Genomic DNA, 16859 nt, shown 5'->3' on the forward strand with positions numbered 1-16859 from the left:
TCGGGCGGGCGGGACCAGCGGGTAACCGCCTAGTGGCTGGAGCGCCGGGCGGGGCCCCGGCGGGGACCTCCGGGGCGACCTGGGCTGAGTCGGGGCCCGGGACCCGGGCTGGTGGTGTGGGTGCGGCCGGGGAGAGCCGGAACCCAGGGAGCGGGCGGGACCGCGGCGTTGCGCGGCTGGGAGCCGACCCTGAGCTCGTCCCGCGTGGGAAGAGCCGAGCTCAGGGGGCTCCAGAGCCAGAGGCGGAGGAGTGAAGTGAGGGCTGAGTGGGCGGAAGAGAGCCTGGGCGGAGGTGAGGCCCGGAAGCGGGAGAAAGAGCTGGTACCCGAGGGAGCGAGTTGGAGTGGACACACTGGGACAGGACATATTTTCAAAATGTCTGGCTGTTGCATTTTGTCCAATTCCTCCTCACTTGGTTTTTCTTTCGGAGGCGGTTCTAAACCCTCACATTCTCCCATCTCAGGTTTTGCCTCAGGTTTGCCTCAGATCCAGGTGGTGTCCGAATCCCTCTTTGTTCAACCCCGGGACTCTTGCCCTCGCAGCTGCTGCTTTTAACTAGCTTTTAACTGTCACACAAGTGAAGGTGCCTGGCCACTGAGTCAAGGGCGCAGATTCTCTGTTATGACTCCTGTCTCCTTTTGTTTTAAAAAAGCCTTGAGTCTGTGTTTATTTGTCTTCTTAAGGGCAAAAAGGCTCGGAGGAGGGGAAGAGAACCTCTAATCCCTGGTGTAACTCCAAAAGTGAAATGACACTTGATTCATTTTCTCAACAGACATGGCCACTTATCGCCCAGCAGGACACATGCAACTGCCTCGAGCCGATGCCATTCGTTCCCGTCTCATTGATACTTTCTCTCTCATCGAGCATCTGCAAGGCTTGAGCCAAGCTGTGCCACGGCACACTATCCGAGAGATACTTGGTCAGCAGCCTGTTTCCTCACTAGGATGAATTTAAGACTCTCATGCAGACCTTTAAAAGAGTAGGAAGCAGAGAGACAATTTATGGGTGGAAAATTCAGAGGAGATTGTTTTGGTGACTAGTTTGGAAGCGACATCAAACTTGATAAATCAAATAAATAAAACTCCGAATCCAGGAGGTAGAACCCATGTCCTTCACTTTTAGGCTTAGGATAACTGCTAGCCCTGGCTGACTTGAAATTTTCTAACGAAGACACTTCAGTTGAGGGTTGAACCTACTGCCTTTATTCTTGGGCATGAACACTGTTGGTCATAAGCAATAGTTAGCTCTTACTCCAAATTAGTGTTACTTGCTGTGTGAAGGAGACGCAAGGCAACCCCTGCTGTAGGGGGACCTTTATGTAACCAGTATTCCTGCCCCCAGTCCTACCTGCTCTTCATATCCCCCAAAGACTTCTCTTTATATTTATCCACTGTCCTTTTTTTATTTTTGGCATAGATCCTACCCATCAGAAGAATCTTATGCTAGGAGACCAACACCAGCTTGTGCGCTTCTCCATAAAGCCTCGTCGTGTAGAACAGATTACAGACTCCCAGAGGCTGATGAGCACCCTTCGAGTGCGCTGCAGCCAGAGGCCACCTCTTTCCTTGTGGGCTGGATGGGTCCTTAAGTGTATCCTTTCATGTCATTCATTTTTATCCCGGGCTTTACTGTCTCTCTTGCCTCATTATCTCCCTAATGGCTTATTTTTCCCTTTCCAAACTCCGTTTTCTTGTTCTCACTGGTTCTGTTCTTGCCCTAATTATGTTGCCTGCATAAATCAGAAAGAACTCCACTCCGTATGTTTCCTTAAGAGAAAACAGGTCCTTTCTTCACAAACTTCATCATCTTCCTCATCTTTTTGAATACGATTGTACTGATGGTTGAAATAGGTGAGGACTGACATTGAATGAAAGGGTGGGAGTCATTTGGCCTTTAAATTGATTGTTCTACATTTTTTGAATGTTATTTGAATTGTAATAAGGACAATTACATTAAGTCTCTTGGAGTAGGATTTGCACAAGTGCTAATGCCTAGAAACATTGTAATAGATACAGCGTAGTAGTTATAAGGTAGTCTAGATACTTAGAGGCAGGGTGTAATAGACTCACGAGGAATTGGAGATGGGAAGACCAGTTGTATTTCTTATGTCAGTTTTGTCTAATATTTGTTTGAATTAATCTTTTCTGTTAGAGATATTGGTGCCTCTAACAGCAAGTGATCCAACATTTACATTTTTACAAGTATGTTTAGAAAGATTATCTAAGTACAAATAAGAAAGCTCACAACATATGTAAAATTAGGTACAACTAAGATATTAGATGAGGCAAGAAATGACCTAAAGAGTAAATGATTCTAAAACCAGTAATAAATTATATGAAATATATTTTTTAAAAAAAAGACTGGAGAATCATTGAGCTCATTTGATTATCATCTCAAACAAACTGCTCAGAAAGGACAGTAGTAATCACTTCCTTGTTTCATCCTCACCATTTTGGGGAACTTTCTCACTTTTAAAATAGTCTTTTAATGCAATCAGGTCAAAGATATTTAAATACACAACAATAATTGTTGTCATCGACCCACTGCAGTATATTATATACTTTGAACTATTTTACTTCCTTCCCATAGTGGTGAAGATTTTGAACTGTCACCCACATTTCCTATTTCTTGCATGATAACTGGCAAGTATTTGCCTTGTGGGGTTAAGAATATAGACGTAAGCCTTGGAATAGAGTAAATAGCAGTAAATGTACAGGATTTCCTGGATCTAGTGGACAAATCAGAATAGCACTAACGATTCTATTTGGTAAAATAGCTGAATATGCAACATGATCACTGCCAGAGGACAGGTGGGTTCCGTGAGTGAGAATCACCTGGCAAGCTCATGAAAATTGTATCTTATTAAGTACAGTCTCTTGGTAGAAAGGCAGGAGAGATGTTGCAAAGGGAAATAATTTGTGACTAACAGATTTCTTTGAACAGAGTAGTTCATGTAATAAACGTTAAGACTTTGTTTAGGCATTAAAAAAGCAATTTTTCAGATCAGAAAGAATGCTATTATAGATGGGGAAAAAATAGTAATTAATAAACAGTTCTCTAGATCAAAGCCTCCCAATCATTTTTGTCTTGTGATTTTGTTTCCCAGAAAAACATATATAACCTTGAAAACCTCCTTTGGAATTTTAATCATTTTTTTATTTTCATGTGATATGGAGGAGAAAATTGAAGGAAAAATAATATTGTAGACCAACATCACTGCATGTTGTATTTTAGTGTTTAATTAATAATCTTAAAATGTCAGCAAAGTTTTATTTTTGCCATTTTATAAATGATCATTCTGTTTTTAAAGACTATGATTTAGCTACAAATGAATTTTTAAGTGATGTACTATGTTTGTTTTGGGATCAGGTGTAATTTACATGTTATATTTAAAAATGTTTTTGTTTCTTTTAAAAAATTTAGATATATAGTTTTACAACATTATTATATGTTAAATACTTGTTATATATAATATGTTAAAATGTAGATAGATATTTGATTATGTGTTAGGGCATTAAAAAATAGAAAAAAAATCTACTTTCACAATGATATTGGTAATTCTGCTTTGAACTTTAAACAATTGGCTTGTTTTTATAATGTTCATATTTTGCTTCTAAATGGTGACAGCAAGAGAAGAAAAGATTTGGCTAGCATTTCTCTGAAAATAACACATTGTGAATGTGAATAGTCTTTTTTTTCAACAAAAAACTAATTTTAATATTATTATGATTTTAACATTGATTTTTGAGGATCTAGAGATAGCTCGATGTGCTATATAAAATTTTTTATCAGATGAATGTAATTCATTGAATCTAATGAAGACTGTCTTGAGCTAAACTGGCAGAATTATTCTTTTGTTCTTCATGAAGTTGTATTTCAGCATCAGTGTTTCTTCATTATAGACATAATTAACCAAAACATTGCTAAAAACAATAACGACTTAAACTGAGTGTCAGAATCTCCACAGCCATTTATGTTGTTCAGGGTGATTGAATATGTGCTTCTGATCTCCATTAGCTGCCCAGCACATCAGTCATAGTGCATTTGGAGGCTCTCAGATTGTTGTGTTTCAAAGAGAAACAGATTATTATTTAGCTTTTAAGCCTATTTTGATCTCAATGTCTTTTTTTCCTACAGCATGATATACATCTACTAAACGTATAGAGGTGAAGAGGGCTGAACGATGAAGGCAATGAGTTATGTAATCGAAGGTAGCCAATAATAGGGTTCTGGAGAGCAAGAATAGGATTCTGTTTGATTTACAGAATAAAATAAATTTTAGGCAGAGAAGAAAGGAGAAGTTTTAAAACTGACAAAGAACCAAGTAGTTTCTTATTATAATTCAGTATGCCCCATGAATCTGACTTGTTTCTGCATCCTTTGTAAAACACTTTACACATCGTGGCCCTCCATTTGCATTCCAACGTCAAAGCCCATTGCATCTTTGTGAAGTTTGGTCCTGAGGTGCAGGACAGCAGACGGGTCTGGCAGTAGTTAAGAGAGCAATCCCTTGGTGGCTCTGGGACCCCAGAATGGGAAGGCAGTAACTTGCAGCTGTTATCCATACTGATACCAGCTGGAGATGAGTCGTGGCTATTTTTCATGTTGGATTCTGTCCTCCCCTGTATTTCACAGGTTGAAGCAACAATGGTGTTAAGAGAAACTCAACGAAAAATGGCACAGCAGTGGGCACAACTGTGGTTTATAACAGTTGCTGATCATTCTCTATCCTTCAGCTTCCTGCTTCCTTAACCTTCACTCCTCTGCTCTACCCTGACAGAAGTGCTAGAATCCTCAAATACTCAGTTGTGGCCACTGAAGCTGACTCTGGAAGTGGCAACTTGGTTCATCTTGTTTACTTTCATCTTTGAGATCCTTCTTATGTGGCTATCCAGCTTTTCCCTCTTCTGGAAGAATGCCTGGAATGTCTTTGACTTTGTTGTCACCATACTGGTAAGGATAGGTATCCTGAGGATTAGTTTACTGGGCTGAGGACTGTGTCTAGATGAATCAAAGGCAAGAAAAGTTAATTAGAGCACAGGAAGCAACAAATAGAAAGGTACCTAACTTCCTTATTTTGACCTTTTTTCTCCCTAAAACTAAAAGCCAGTCATTGCAGGAATTGTTGGTATTAGGAGCAAGGCAGAATCTAAACCACAACACTAACCCCAGCAATAACATTTACCAGTTACTAAGCACTTAATAAATGCCAGGCACTGTCCTGTTTCACATGCATTTTCTTCATTTGAGCTCCACAACAACCCAACAAGATAAGCACTGCGTTATCCCCTTTTTACATCTAACCAAGTTGAAGTGCAGAGTTTAAGTAATTTCATATAGAAAGGCTGAATAGGAAACAGTCCCAAGAGACTGCTGTTCAAGGAATTATGCCCAAGAAACTATGAAAAAGAAGAGAGAAAGAAGGGGCAGCTGTGCATGGGTGCTTTGGGGTATATTTTATCCATAATCTGTGTGTTTCCCACAGTCCCTGCTTCCTGAGGTTGTGTTGCTGGTAGGGGTAACAAGCCAATCCATATGGCTCCGGTTGCTGAGGATCTGCCGGGTGCTGAGGTCTCTTAAACTCTTTGCACGATTCCGTCAAGTTCGAGTCATTATCTTGGCCCTGGTCAGGGCCCTCAAGGTGATTTGACTACTGTAGCTAAATCAAGTGGGCAAGGTGGATAAGTGTGGGGGTTTAACATGAAAGAAGTCTAGGTGGGTGAAAGAAGGCAGTGAAAGACCCTGTGAAAGGTTGTTGATGAGAAAGGGCTGGGGACAAGCTGCTGTGGTTTAGAGATAACTGTGCTCGTGCTAGAAGTGAGGGTTTAGTAGGGGGGTTTCCAGGGAGGGGCCCTGACTGGGCTGTAGATGGAGATCAGCCTAGTCTGGCCCAGCTCTGACTCAATGTCGTGGCCTCTAGAGCATGACCTTCCTCTTGATGTTGCTGCTCATATTCTTCTACATTTTTGCTGTGGCTGGTGTCTACTTCTTCGAGAATTACACCCGTTCAACTCGCCAGGACCTGGAGTACCACATGTTCTTCTCGTAGGCAGGACTGGGGGAAGCCCGGGTGTGGGTGGGGGCGGGGAGAATTTGGACAAGAGACTGGGAAGCTAGTCCAAAGTATGATAAGTCAAAAAGTATAGTCTATTGTAAAAAAGTGGAGTAGAACACAGTAAGGAGAAGGAAGGAGAAAGCAAAGAAATAGAGTGGTGTTCGCTCTGATTGTAAGAATAACCTAGTTCCAGGTTTGCTCTGGGTTTTGCAAATTCAAATTTACCTTCATCAGCGATCTTTAAATAGCATTTTACTGCAGTGGTTAAGCCCTGCTTTCTGTGCCTCAGTTATCTCTTGAAAACTGGGATTAAAAGTAGTACTGCTTCATAAGGATGTGGGGATAAACGAGGTAACACATGTCAGCACTTAGCACAGCATTTCACACATTGTAGGTGATCAGTGAATGTTAATAGGATTCTCAAACATGGTCACTAGTTTAACCCAGTCTCTAAGTGTGGAGATTACACATGTACGCACTTATACTCTTTCAAATGTAAAATCCTGATAAGATCTTTGTCTAGCAAACACTGATTACTTGGTAGAAAGTCGATTTGGATTTAAAGGAGATGAGCTTATTTATGAATTGGAATCCAATCTTGTCAGCACCTCTCGGGTCTCTATCTTAGACTAGCAGTTAGTTTTGTAGGAGTACTACTGACTTAAGAAAGTTCTAGAATTCATCCTGTTCTGGCCCTGATGTTTTCAATAATTTATATATGGAGGCATAAGAAGGAAAGAAGGAAAATTTGGATATCTTCCTGAGACCGTTGGTGATACATTTATCATCATTCATTATTTGGGATCACATGTTTCTGTTATATCAGTTCATTCCACTAAACTACATAGGAATGATATTTGCTATATTTGTGAGTGATCTCATCAGGTGAAGCGCATAGAACAGTGGAAAATGAACTTACAGAAAAATGATATGCAGTTGGTGATTCATTCAGTTTATAAAACTTCAGTCAGTGCCTATTTACCGAGAACCTACTATGCCCCAGGCACTGATGAAATAATGAGGGATATTCATAGATTATTCATGATAAAGGAAAACATAATAAAACAATTTCTAACTGAAGAAAGATTAGCTAAAAAAATTGAGTATGGTAGAAAAGGAGCCAAAGTCAGAGAAAACTACAAAGAAATGTTCTTATGTTGCTTTAAGAGTGAGAATGATAGTACTTCTGAGAGGTTTCGCTCCCTCTGTAAACACGCCTCCTTTTTCTTTAGGGACCTGCTGAATTCCCTAGTAACGGTGTTCATCCTCTTCACCATGGATCACTGGTATGCACTGCTTCAGGATACCTGGAAGGTGCCTGAAGTGAGCCGCGTTTTCAGCAGTATCTATGTCATCCTCTTGTTGTTACTTGGTTCCATCGTCTTTCGAAATATCATAGTATCCATGATGGGTAAGCATAGAAGAGGCCAAACTTGGTGGGAGGGGTGTCCGAGAGGAAATCAGAATGAAAGTTAGGACTGGTGGACTGTGGAGAGAGAGAACCCAATGTAGCAGGAAGGTGTGGGGCCTGGAATGGATATTTCACTTGGTTTCTCCCCACTGAGCCCTCTCCCCCGATCTAGTCACCACCATCTCCTGACTTCTCATGGCCCTTTGGGGCAGTTACTAACTTCCAGAATATCAGGAATGAGCTGAACGAAGAGAAGACACACCTGGAGGTTCAGCACAAAGCTGACATATTCAAGTGGCAGATTATCCAGAGGTCTGCTTCCTGGTTTTCAAACCCGACTTTAGTTCTCAAGGGTTTCCTCCTCTCATTCCCTGTTCCTACTCCTTGGCCTTGACCTCGTTTTTCCCTTTGTGACAGATTTGCCTCAGAGTTAGAATTCCCCAGCTCTGAAACACTGTCTGACTCTTTATCCGCTGTCAGGGCTTCCCCACTCTTTTTCATTCCTCTACTACAGTTTGTTCTCCTCACTCAGTTTTCATCTCTTTATGATCGGTATTCTTTTCTTTTTTTCCTTGCTGCACTCCTGCTTCAGTATAACTCTCTTCCCTCGTTTGTGTGTTTTGTTTTGTAGGAGACAAAACCTAGCCCCTGAGGCACAGAAGTCAAGCATTGTCAAAACGGATGCCAGGTTAGGAGTGTGTATGTGAAGTGGGATGGACACACATGAGGAAGGAGAGGATAGAAAACCAAAGGTGAAGACTGGCTTTGAGAGAGAATTCCTTCATTCAGTAACTGTTTATTGTAGTGGGTTGAATGGTGGCCTCCAAATAGATATGCCCATGTCCTAACCCCCGGAACCTGTGAACATGACCTCATTTGAGAAGAAGGATCTTTGCAGATGCAATTAAATTAAGGATCTTGAGATGTGATCATCCTAGATTATCCAGGTGGGCCACAAATCCAGTGACAAGGGTCCTTATAAGAGACAGAAGACATAGACATAGAGAACAGGAGAAAGGGATATCAAGATAGAGCTAGAGATTGGATTGATAGAACCACAAGCCAGGGGGAGCCAGTGGATGCCAGGCAACTAACTGCCAGAATCTAAAAGAAGCAAGGAACCTTCTCCCCTAGAGCTTGCAAAAGAAGCATGGCCCTGTTGGCACGTTGATTTCAGACTTCTGACTTCCAGAATTGTGAGAAAATGGATTTGTCTTGTTTTAAGCTACCAAGTGTCGGCAATTAGTTACAGCATCCCCAGGAAATTAATAAAAGCACCTTCTGTGATACAGATGCTATTCAAGACTCTGAGTGTTGAGTGCTCAGGAAAGCAGAAGGAGCAATAAGAAATCCATTCAACATATAACTATTGAATATTTATTACATGCTTGGAGTATATCAGTGAACAAAATAGACAATAATGGTGGTAATCATGAGGCTATATGCCAGTTGAAGGAAAGAGACAATAAACAATGAACATAATAATAAGTAAATTAATACATTAAAATGTGGTAAGCATCATGCAAAAATAGGAAGAACATGTTAAGGGGAATTGGAGCATAGGGTAGGGGTTGCATATGGGTTATATTTTTAAACAAGGTAGTCAGAGTGGCCTCATTGAAAAGGTAACATCTGAGCACAGACTTGGAGGAGACGAGGTGATTACTACATGGGTATCTATGGGAAGAGGTAGTAGCTAGTGTGAAGGTCCTAAACCAGAAGCATGCTTGGCGTGTTTGAGAAACAGCAAGGAAGCTATTGTGACTGAAGCAGAGTGAGCAGGTGGGGAGAGGGATAGGAGATGAGGGCAGAGAGAGAATGGGAACCTGATCCTGTAGGGCTGTGGGAGCCGTTACAAAGACTTAGGCTTTGACTCTGAAACGGGGCACTTAGCAGAGCAGTGACGTGAAATGACTTACTTTTAAGAAGGATTAGTCTGGTTGCTGTGTAGATGGGGAGACCATAGAACAAGGGAAGAAGCAGAGAGCTGAGTTAGGAGGCTTTACTGCTCTCCAGGCAAGAGGTGTTGATGGCTCAGACCAGAGTGGTAGCAATGGTACTGGTGAGAAAAGGTATATTTTGTAAGTAGAGTCAACAGGATTTCTTGGTGGATTGAATGTAGGGTACAAGAGAATTAAGGATGGAAGTTCTGGCCTGAGCAATTGGAAGGGTAGACTTCCCGAGATGGAGAAGGCTGTGGGTGGGAGAGGTTTGGTGGGCAAAGAGTTCAGTTTTGATTGCGATGTCCATTAGACTTTCAAGTCGTGAATATGTGAGTAAAAGTTGTATATGCAACTCTGGATTAAGGAGTGAAGTCTGGACACTTAAGAGGCTTACACTTCCATCTAGCAGGCATTTAAACTCAGGAGAGTTTACTAAAGGAGCGGCTGTAGATGGAGAACAGATGGAGAAGATAAAAGCAGCTGAGCCCCAGGTCACTCTACTTTAAAGAGATGGACTCGAGAGGGCACAGGCCATAGTTGTGATGTAATAGGCATAGGACCAAGGGGTGGGGAGCTAAAACTTGGCAAAATACCGTGGAGTGTGGAATGTGGAAGAATGAGTAAGATTGAGCACAGAAGCTATGTGGTGAGGGGCACTGATAGGGGTACATCACATGGGCTAATAGAGGTTAGATAAACTTAGATTTTGGGAGCAGTTTGACCCTCATTGCCTTAAGTCCTAACTTTAGGCCAGGGCCAGGACCAGAATTATGAAAGAACTAGTCATATCAGGTACATGTATTTGAAGCAATAAAAATTTCCCCTTTCACTTGTAGAGATGCCAGTCAAGAAGGGAAATCCTTGAACTTAACAGAAGCTTCTGAAGAAGAGTCTAAACACAGTGCCACTAAAGAGGGTTCAAGAGAATCTAAGTCAAAAACAAAGAAGTCAGAAGTGAAAAAGTCTGCCTCTTCCCCCTCCTGTTCATCCTCCAACTATTCCTCTCCTTATGAGTCCATATATTTGGACCCTATTGGTAAGCAGATGGTTTCTCCCATTTGAATTCAGACTTCTCTTCTCTATGCAACAGCCCAACCTTTTTATCTCCCCCTAATTCAAGTATAGTTGATTTACAGTGTTGTGTTAGTTCCTGATCTACAGCAAAATGATTCAGTCATATATGTGTGTGTGTGTGTGTGTGTGTGTGTGTGTGGTATACAATGTATATACACCATACAGTGTATATACCACAGCATTCTGTTGTGGTTATTGAATATAGTTCTGTGTGCTATATAGTAAGACCTTATTTATCTATTCTGTAGATAGTGGTTTGTGTCTGCTAATCCTCAACTCCTAATTTATCCCTCCCTCATCATTTCCCCTTTGGTAACCACAAGTTTGTTTTCTAGAGACATCCCAGTCTTAATAGGACCTTTCCCACTACATCTATTTCCCAGTTTTCTCCACCAGTCTGATTTTCTGGTCTTGATTACTTTCTTCACATTTCTTCATTCTTCTCCCTGCTTCCTGTATCCTCTTTCATCCCTACTTTTCCCCACACTCCATAGGATTTATCAGCTCTTATCCAACTTCCACAAATCTATGTATGTTTTATTTTCTTTATTTTTAATCTTTTTTTTTTTTTAGTGGAGGAACTGGGGATTGAACCCAGGACCTTGTGCATACTAAACATGTGCTCTACCACTGAGCTATACCCAACCCCTAGTTTTGTTTTGAAGAATCATTCCTCCCTCCAGGTCAGTTGGACTGGGAGACTCATGTGCACCAGAATCTGCCTGGGTTAATGGATATGGATCAGGATGAACGTGTTGTTTGGCCTAGAGATTCACTCTTCCGATATTTTGAGTTGCTGGAAAAGCTTCAGTATAACCTAGAGGAGCGTAAGCGGTTGCAGGAATTTGCAGGTATGGATTTAGGACAGTCATGGAGACCTGGAGTTAAATCCTTTTGGAGTAGCCTACGTAACTGAGGAGAAGGAGGGTGTTCACTATTTTGGCATCTCAGCCTCTGAATTTCCACCTCACACCTAAAAAAGGCAAATTCATGATTTGATATGTCACATTCTGGGCCTGTGTCATGATTTCTTCCGACCTTGTGAGGACCTGGCAACTCTGCTTCTCTAGAAGGGGACAGCTAAATCCTATGAAGTCTGAGAGCTTGTTTCCCAAGAGGAGAGTATCCAAATCCAGCTGTTGGGGATTAGGACAAGGCAGGCTGTCACTCTGTTTGGGCAGCCTGCCCCCCTTTTGTACATGTTTCTTCCCTTTGAAGGTCACATTTCTGACCTGAGCAGTAAGGACCTCAGGTTCAAGTTAGGTAGGTATGGGGATTGGACAGTGAGCAGAAAGTCCACTAGAGCCTGCTGCTCTCAACCCCTAAAAGAGATTTACAGACTACACTTCCTTTCAGTCCCTTCTAGTAGCCTATGGAGAGACATATGTGTGATTTAAATAGTAGAATTTGATTTAACCTGAGAACTACCTGCTCAAAATTATTTTCCCTAAATTTCTCACTTAAAATTGCACCACTTGGAGATTAATTTGGATGAATGAATTTCCCCCCTAAAAAATACAAAAGGGACTTTTTTTCAATATAATAAAGATTAGTGTTATTCTCATACCTAGTTGAAATCAACCCAAAGTGAAAGTAACAATGGAGGAAGAAGAATATGTGTGTGTCGTGGGCACAGGAGAGCAATAAGAGGAATTTATAACATTGGAACATGGAAGTTAGAGCAGGATGTCAGAGGGGCTTTGCCTACTTCAAAATGTTGCATCGTTATCCTGCTCTTTCCAATTTTCCTCAGCCCTGCCTTCTCATTTGTTCTGGGAGAACAGGGTGAAAGGGTGGAGAGCACGATGGCCTCTTTAACTGTGATTAATTCATCTTTGGCAAAGAGGGCAGACTTATGTGGCTTAATTTAAAGTTGAGATGAGTAAAGATTTGAATGGGAACCTAGAACCCAGAAAAGCAGGGTCTTCACCAGACATTTGTATATTCGGAATAGTCTCAGCTCTCCAGCCTCACGGTCTGTTTCTTTACAGTGCAGGCACTGATGAACTTTGAAGACAAGTAAAAAGCCCACAATGGATGGCTTCGATATCTTTGGCAAAAATTAATGAAGGGATTAGTTGGAAATGGAGAATTCAAAGTATAAATGTCTAATAAATACTGCTGATAATTTGTGCAGTGGTCTGTCTCTGAGACATAGGGGATACTGAAAGGTATAATGTCAAGTGAAAGTTAGTTCAGATGCCAGTGGGGCCCGTGGTCCTTGGCTTTCTACCCTTTCTGCTGCTCCTGAGTCTCACACTTTCCTTGGCTTTGTCTCTATGGCCCCCACCCTTCCTGCAACCTCCGTTTCCTCATAGAGTCCTAATTGCACCTTCTCTCTCACTGGTGGATATGGGCCTCTAGGGGGTGGGGGCAGGGAGACCCTAGGAGCTTTAAGTGTAACTAATTGAGAACTCTTATTTCCATTGCTGCTCTAAGAACATTGCTTCTCCTTTGCATCGTTAACTTTAATCAAACATCATTTTCATCTGCTTCTGGGCCAAAAGAGAGTCCCTTTCTTCTTTCCTTGCCATTTCTGAGAGCAGTGATGTCATTCCATAGCGGGTGGAGCAAATCAGTATGTCCCATAGATTTTTAGTGTTGAAGGAGACCTCAGAGTTAATCTATCAAAGTAGGAATGCCTTTTAGGACATCACTGAAAGGGGGATTATCCAGCTAATGCTTAATGTTTCTAGTTACTGGTGACATTATCTAGAGAGGATCACTAGATAATAGTGTTAGATGGCTCAAGTCTTTAGAAATACCTATTATTAAAAATTCTACCACTTATTGAGTGCTTAACATATATGAACATGTACATGTATGAAGAACACATGAAATACTGAATTGTATACTTTAAAATGGTAAATTTTGTTATATGAATTAAATCTCAATTTTTAAAATGAAGTAAGTAAAGAGTATCTAAAACCAAGAACCAACATTATGTTTCAAGGAAAAGCATTTTAGTCCTTCTCCATAAAATGTAGAACAAAACAAAAGTGTTTAAAAATAAGAAAAAGATATAGCTCAGTGGTAGAGTGCATGCTTAGCATGCACAAATTCCCTGTACCTCCATTAAATAAATACATAAATAAATAAACCTAATTAATCCCCCCAAAAGACAAACAAAAAAATTAAAAAGAAAACATGAAGAAAATAAAAGGATAGTTTGAAATTTTTTTGATAAATAAATTTTAAAAAATGAATGTCAATATATAATATTGTATTTAAAATCCAGTAATGAGAAATGTGGCATAAGTATTTGGAAGGACTGAAAATACTATTTTTCGACACAATTGTATACATAGAAACCCCAAGGGAGTAACTAGAATCAGCGATAACAAAGGATTTCCATTAAGTACAAATAGAAGAAAAGAGGACTGGAGACAGATACCTGAGAAACAGGAACATTTAAGGGATCGGAGGAGGAAGAGAAGCCAGAAAAGAAGCCTGAGAGAGAAGAGCAGAAGAGACAGGATAGTCATTCTAGAGTAATGTTCCTAGAGCCAAGATAGAATTTCAAGAAAGGAATGGTTCAATAGGATCTCAACTGGAGCATCAATGAATTGAACACAGCAATCAGAATACAATAAACATAATAGAACAGAGTAAGTATTGTTTAATAATTCTTACACATGCTATCCACAAAGTGATACCCCTTGACCAGCATCTTTGAATAGCTTTGCTCAAAGTATGGCCTGAGGACCAGCAGGATTGGCCTCATCTGGTGACCCGTTAGACCTGCAGAATCTTAGGTCCCAGCCCCTGGGCCTATTGAATCAGATGTTACAGATGGACACTGAAGTTTCAAAAGCACTACTTTATAGCTATGTGGTGACCTATCCCCTCCTGGCTTTCTACCGCTAACCTCAAATGAATGGTCTATGCACGCTTCCTCATTTTTTGACTCCTTCCTCAAACAAAATGATCTGGTTTCAATTCTACTGGAATGGAATTTATTTAACACCTTTGAATTTTTCCTATGTTCCAGACACTGTTATAGGCATGCGGGTACATCAATGAATGAACAAGACAGAAATCCCTGCTGGTCCTAACTAGTTCACCATAAGATAACCAAATAATAAATGATAACTTCCATGAAGACAGTGGTTTTACCTCCTTCTACTTTTTCCCCCAAATTATCTTTCCAGTAGCCCAGAGCCATGCAATAATATCTGCTCAAAACCAAAAACAAATAATTTTTTTTTCCTGACTAAACACAAATGTTTTAGGGTCTAAGGCTCAAGTCCCACTGGCAATGACTCCATGACTCCTCTAGCTTCCTTTATACCCTTGCCCTGATCGAGTATACCTGCTGTCATTTTCACCACTATTCTTAAGTCAAGGAAGAAATTCAAGCTCTATGCCAGGTAACTATGAGGGCTCCTCAGGAGCATTTTGGAAGTGATGTTACGGTTTAGATATTGTTGTGATATAACTAAATTTAAATTTTTTCTCATATGGTTTCATTAAGCTTTTATTTTGGAACAGAGTTTTCCCCTTTGGTCTCCAATTATCACTCATCTTCAAATATCAGTGGAGGGATACATACATTTGTTTTATGTATTGTGTTTTGTGTAAGGTGTTTCTGTTTAAATACACCTTATTTAATGTATGTTGTTGATTCATTAGCATTTACCTCTGTCAACAGCACCATTGCTCATGCCTGAATAAAGTTTATCGAACGCACATTTTCTCTGTAAGGTACACCACAGCCTTCCTGTGTTCAGGAACACTAGAAAGCGCTTCAGCACTAACCTTGGGGGCCATTTTAAACAGTGAAATCACCAGCAAAAAGCACAAACATGCTAAAAATGTGGCACTAAATAGATTGTGAAAGGACATTTACCTACAGTATGAGAGGAAGGTGGAGTGTTGCCTTGTTTGACCTCAGCTGGGGATGTTTACATCGGGCAACTCAAATTTTCACTCCGCACATGTCTGTGAATGACTGTGAAAATGCCACAGGTATTGATTTGGGGGTCACAAATTTTAGTGAGCAGTGGAATTCACAAAAACAGAACTCACAAATGAGAAACCACTCTAAATGCTATGTGATAATTTGGAGCTTCGGACTATTTGGCCTTGTGACACAGCCATCTCAGTGCACGGTTTCTAGGTTACCTCAAGAGGACAGAGATTGCTGGAGCATCATTCACTAGCTCTTAAAGTCTTTAATTCATTCACTATCCGTAGGCCAAAACTAATCACCTGACTCCACCAATCTGCAAGAGATCTGGGAAATGTGGGGACTGCTTGGATCTCTAGTGAGGTGTATATGTTTGTTTGTTTGTTTATTACATAATAAATATATGTATGTATTTCAGTTACAAAAGGCAAACCAAAAAGAGAGAAAAACAATTGCTCTTTACAAAGGGAGGCATCTGTTTTAGTCAGAAAGTGCACTCTGGTTGGTTCGGGGAGTGAGAATTATTTAGATTTCTCAGCTCCTTTGACTCCTCCCAGGTGTCTCCATTCCAGTTGCCAGATCACAGAGCATTCCTATCACCTTACCAATCTAATCCATTTCACTTTAGCAAAACACACGATTAATTTCCTGCTCTGGACCCCTGTCATTTCAGTTTGTTGGTTTTGTTTTTCTCTCCTTCCATTTGCTCATTTGTGGATTGGAACTTGTTTTACTTTTGTTGAACCTTATCAGACTATAAGCGGTAACCGGCTTATATTGAATTAGGCTGATACATTTGCTATAAACCCTAAGAATTTCACCCTCAGTTGGCACATAGTCTGAATCCTTGGCAGCAACAGAATTGCTTCACCTGCTTGCTACATCATCATGTGGACTGCCAAGAATTTCCCATCCTGGGTGGAGGGAGTCCTCATTGTTCCCCTCTCTGCTTGACTCAGCCAGTTCCATGCTTGTTCTAAAGGTCTTTCACTCAAGACACTACCTCTTGGTAACAATTTTGTTATTAATTAGGACTCTTTAGTTTCAAATAAAAGAATTCATATTGAGCTAGTCTAATAATATTAGGAGGCATACTCAGTGAATGTTTATTCTGTACCAGTGCCTATCACATGATGGGTGCTTACTCTTTTTAAGTGAGTGTCAGGCACTGTGCTAAGTACTTTAAATGCATTATCAAATTTAATCCTCATGGCAAGTCTATACTAGTATTTCTCCTTGTTACAGAAAAGAACAATGTGACACAGAGAGCTTTAGAAACTGCCCAGAATATATTGCTGGTGTATGTTGGAGCCAGGTTTTGAACCCAGCCATCACATTTTTTGCTACTCTATTAGCAACAAGAAGAATTTATTATAAGAAGGTTGTTATAGAACCAAAGGCAGAAATTCAGGTGGATTGCAGAATGGGCTGGAACCAGGAGCTAGAAAGCTATTGGGAACCCAAGCC

At 40.7% G+C, this 16859-nt stretch overlaps 1 protein-coding gene across 3 annotated transcripts; it reads left to right on the forward strand.

Moving 5' to 3' along the window:
- Positions 1-51: 51 nt before the first annotated feature.
- CATSPER2 (cation channel sperm associated 2) lies at positions 52-14091 on the forward strand. Of its 3 annotated transcripts, none has more exons than XM_006201719.4 (13): positions 52-292; positions 773-919; positions 1417-1590; positions 1782-1850; positions 4781-4953; positions 5486-5641; positions 5921-6045; positions 7288-7466; positions 7679-7778; positions 8098-8154; positions 10246-10445; positions 11167-11334; positions 12475-12615. In XM_006201719.4, exons 2-13 carry the CDS (start codon positions 775-777, stop codon positions 12504-12506), a joined length of 1578 nt encoding a protein of 525 aa, XP_006201781.1. In that variant the 5' UTR covers positions 52-292; positions 773-774; the 3' UTR covers positions 12507-12615. The 3 variants fall into 3 exon arrangements, with proteins under 3 accessions (XP_006201781.1, XP_072818673.1, XP_072818672.1); XM_072962571.1 differs by lacking the exon at positions 52-292 and adding an exon at positions 484-583; XM_072962572.1 differs by lacking the exons at positions 11167-11334; positions 12475-12615 and adding an exon at positions 13792-14091.
- The last annotated feature ends 2768 nt before the right edge of the window (positions 14092-16859 follow it).

The sequence above is a fragment of the Vicugna pacos genome, chromosome 6, assembly GCF_048564905.1.
Source record: "Vicugna pacos chromosome 6, VicPac4, whole genome shotgun sequence".
Lineage (NCBI taxonomy): Eukaryota > Metazoa > Chordata > Mammalia > Artiodactyla > Camelidae > Vicugna > Vicugna pacos.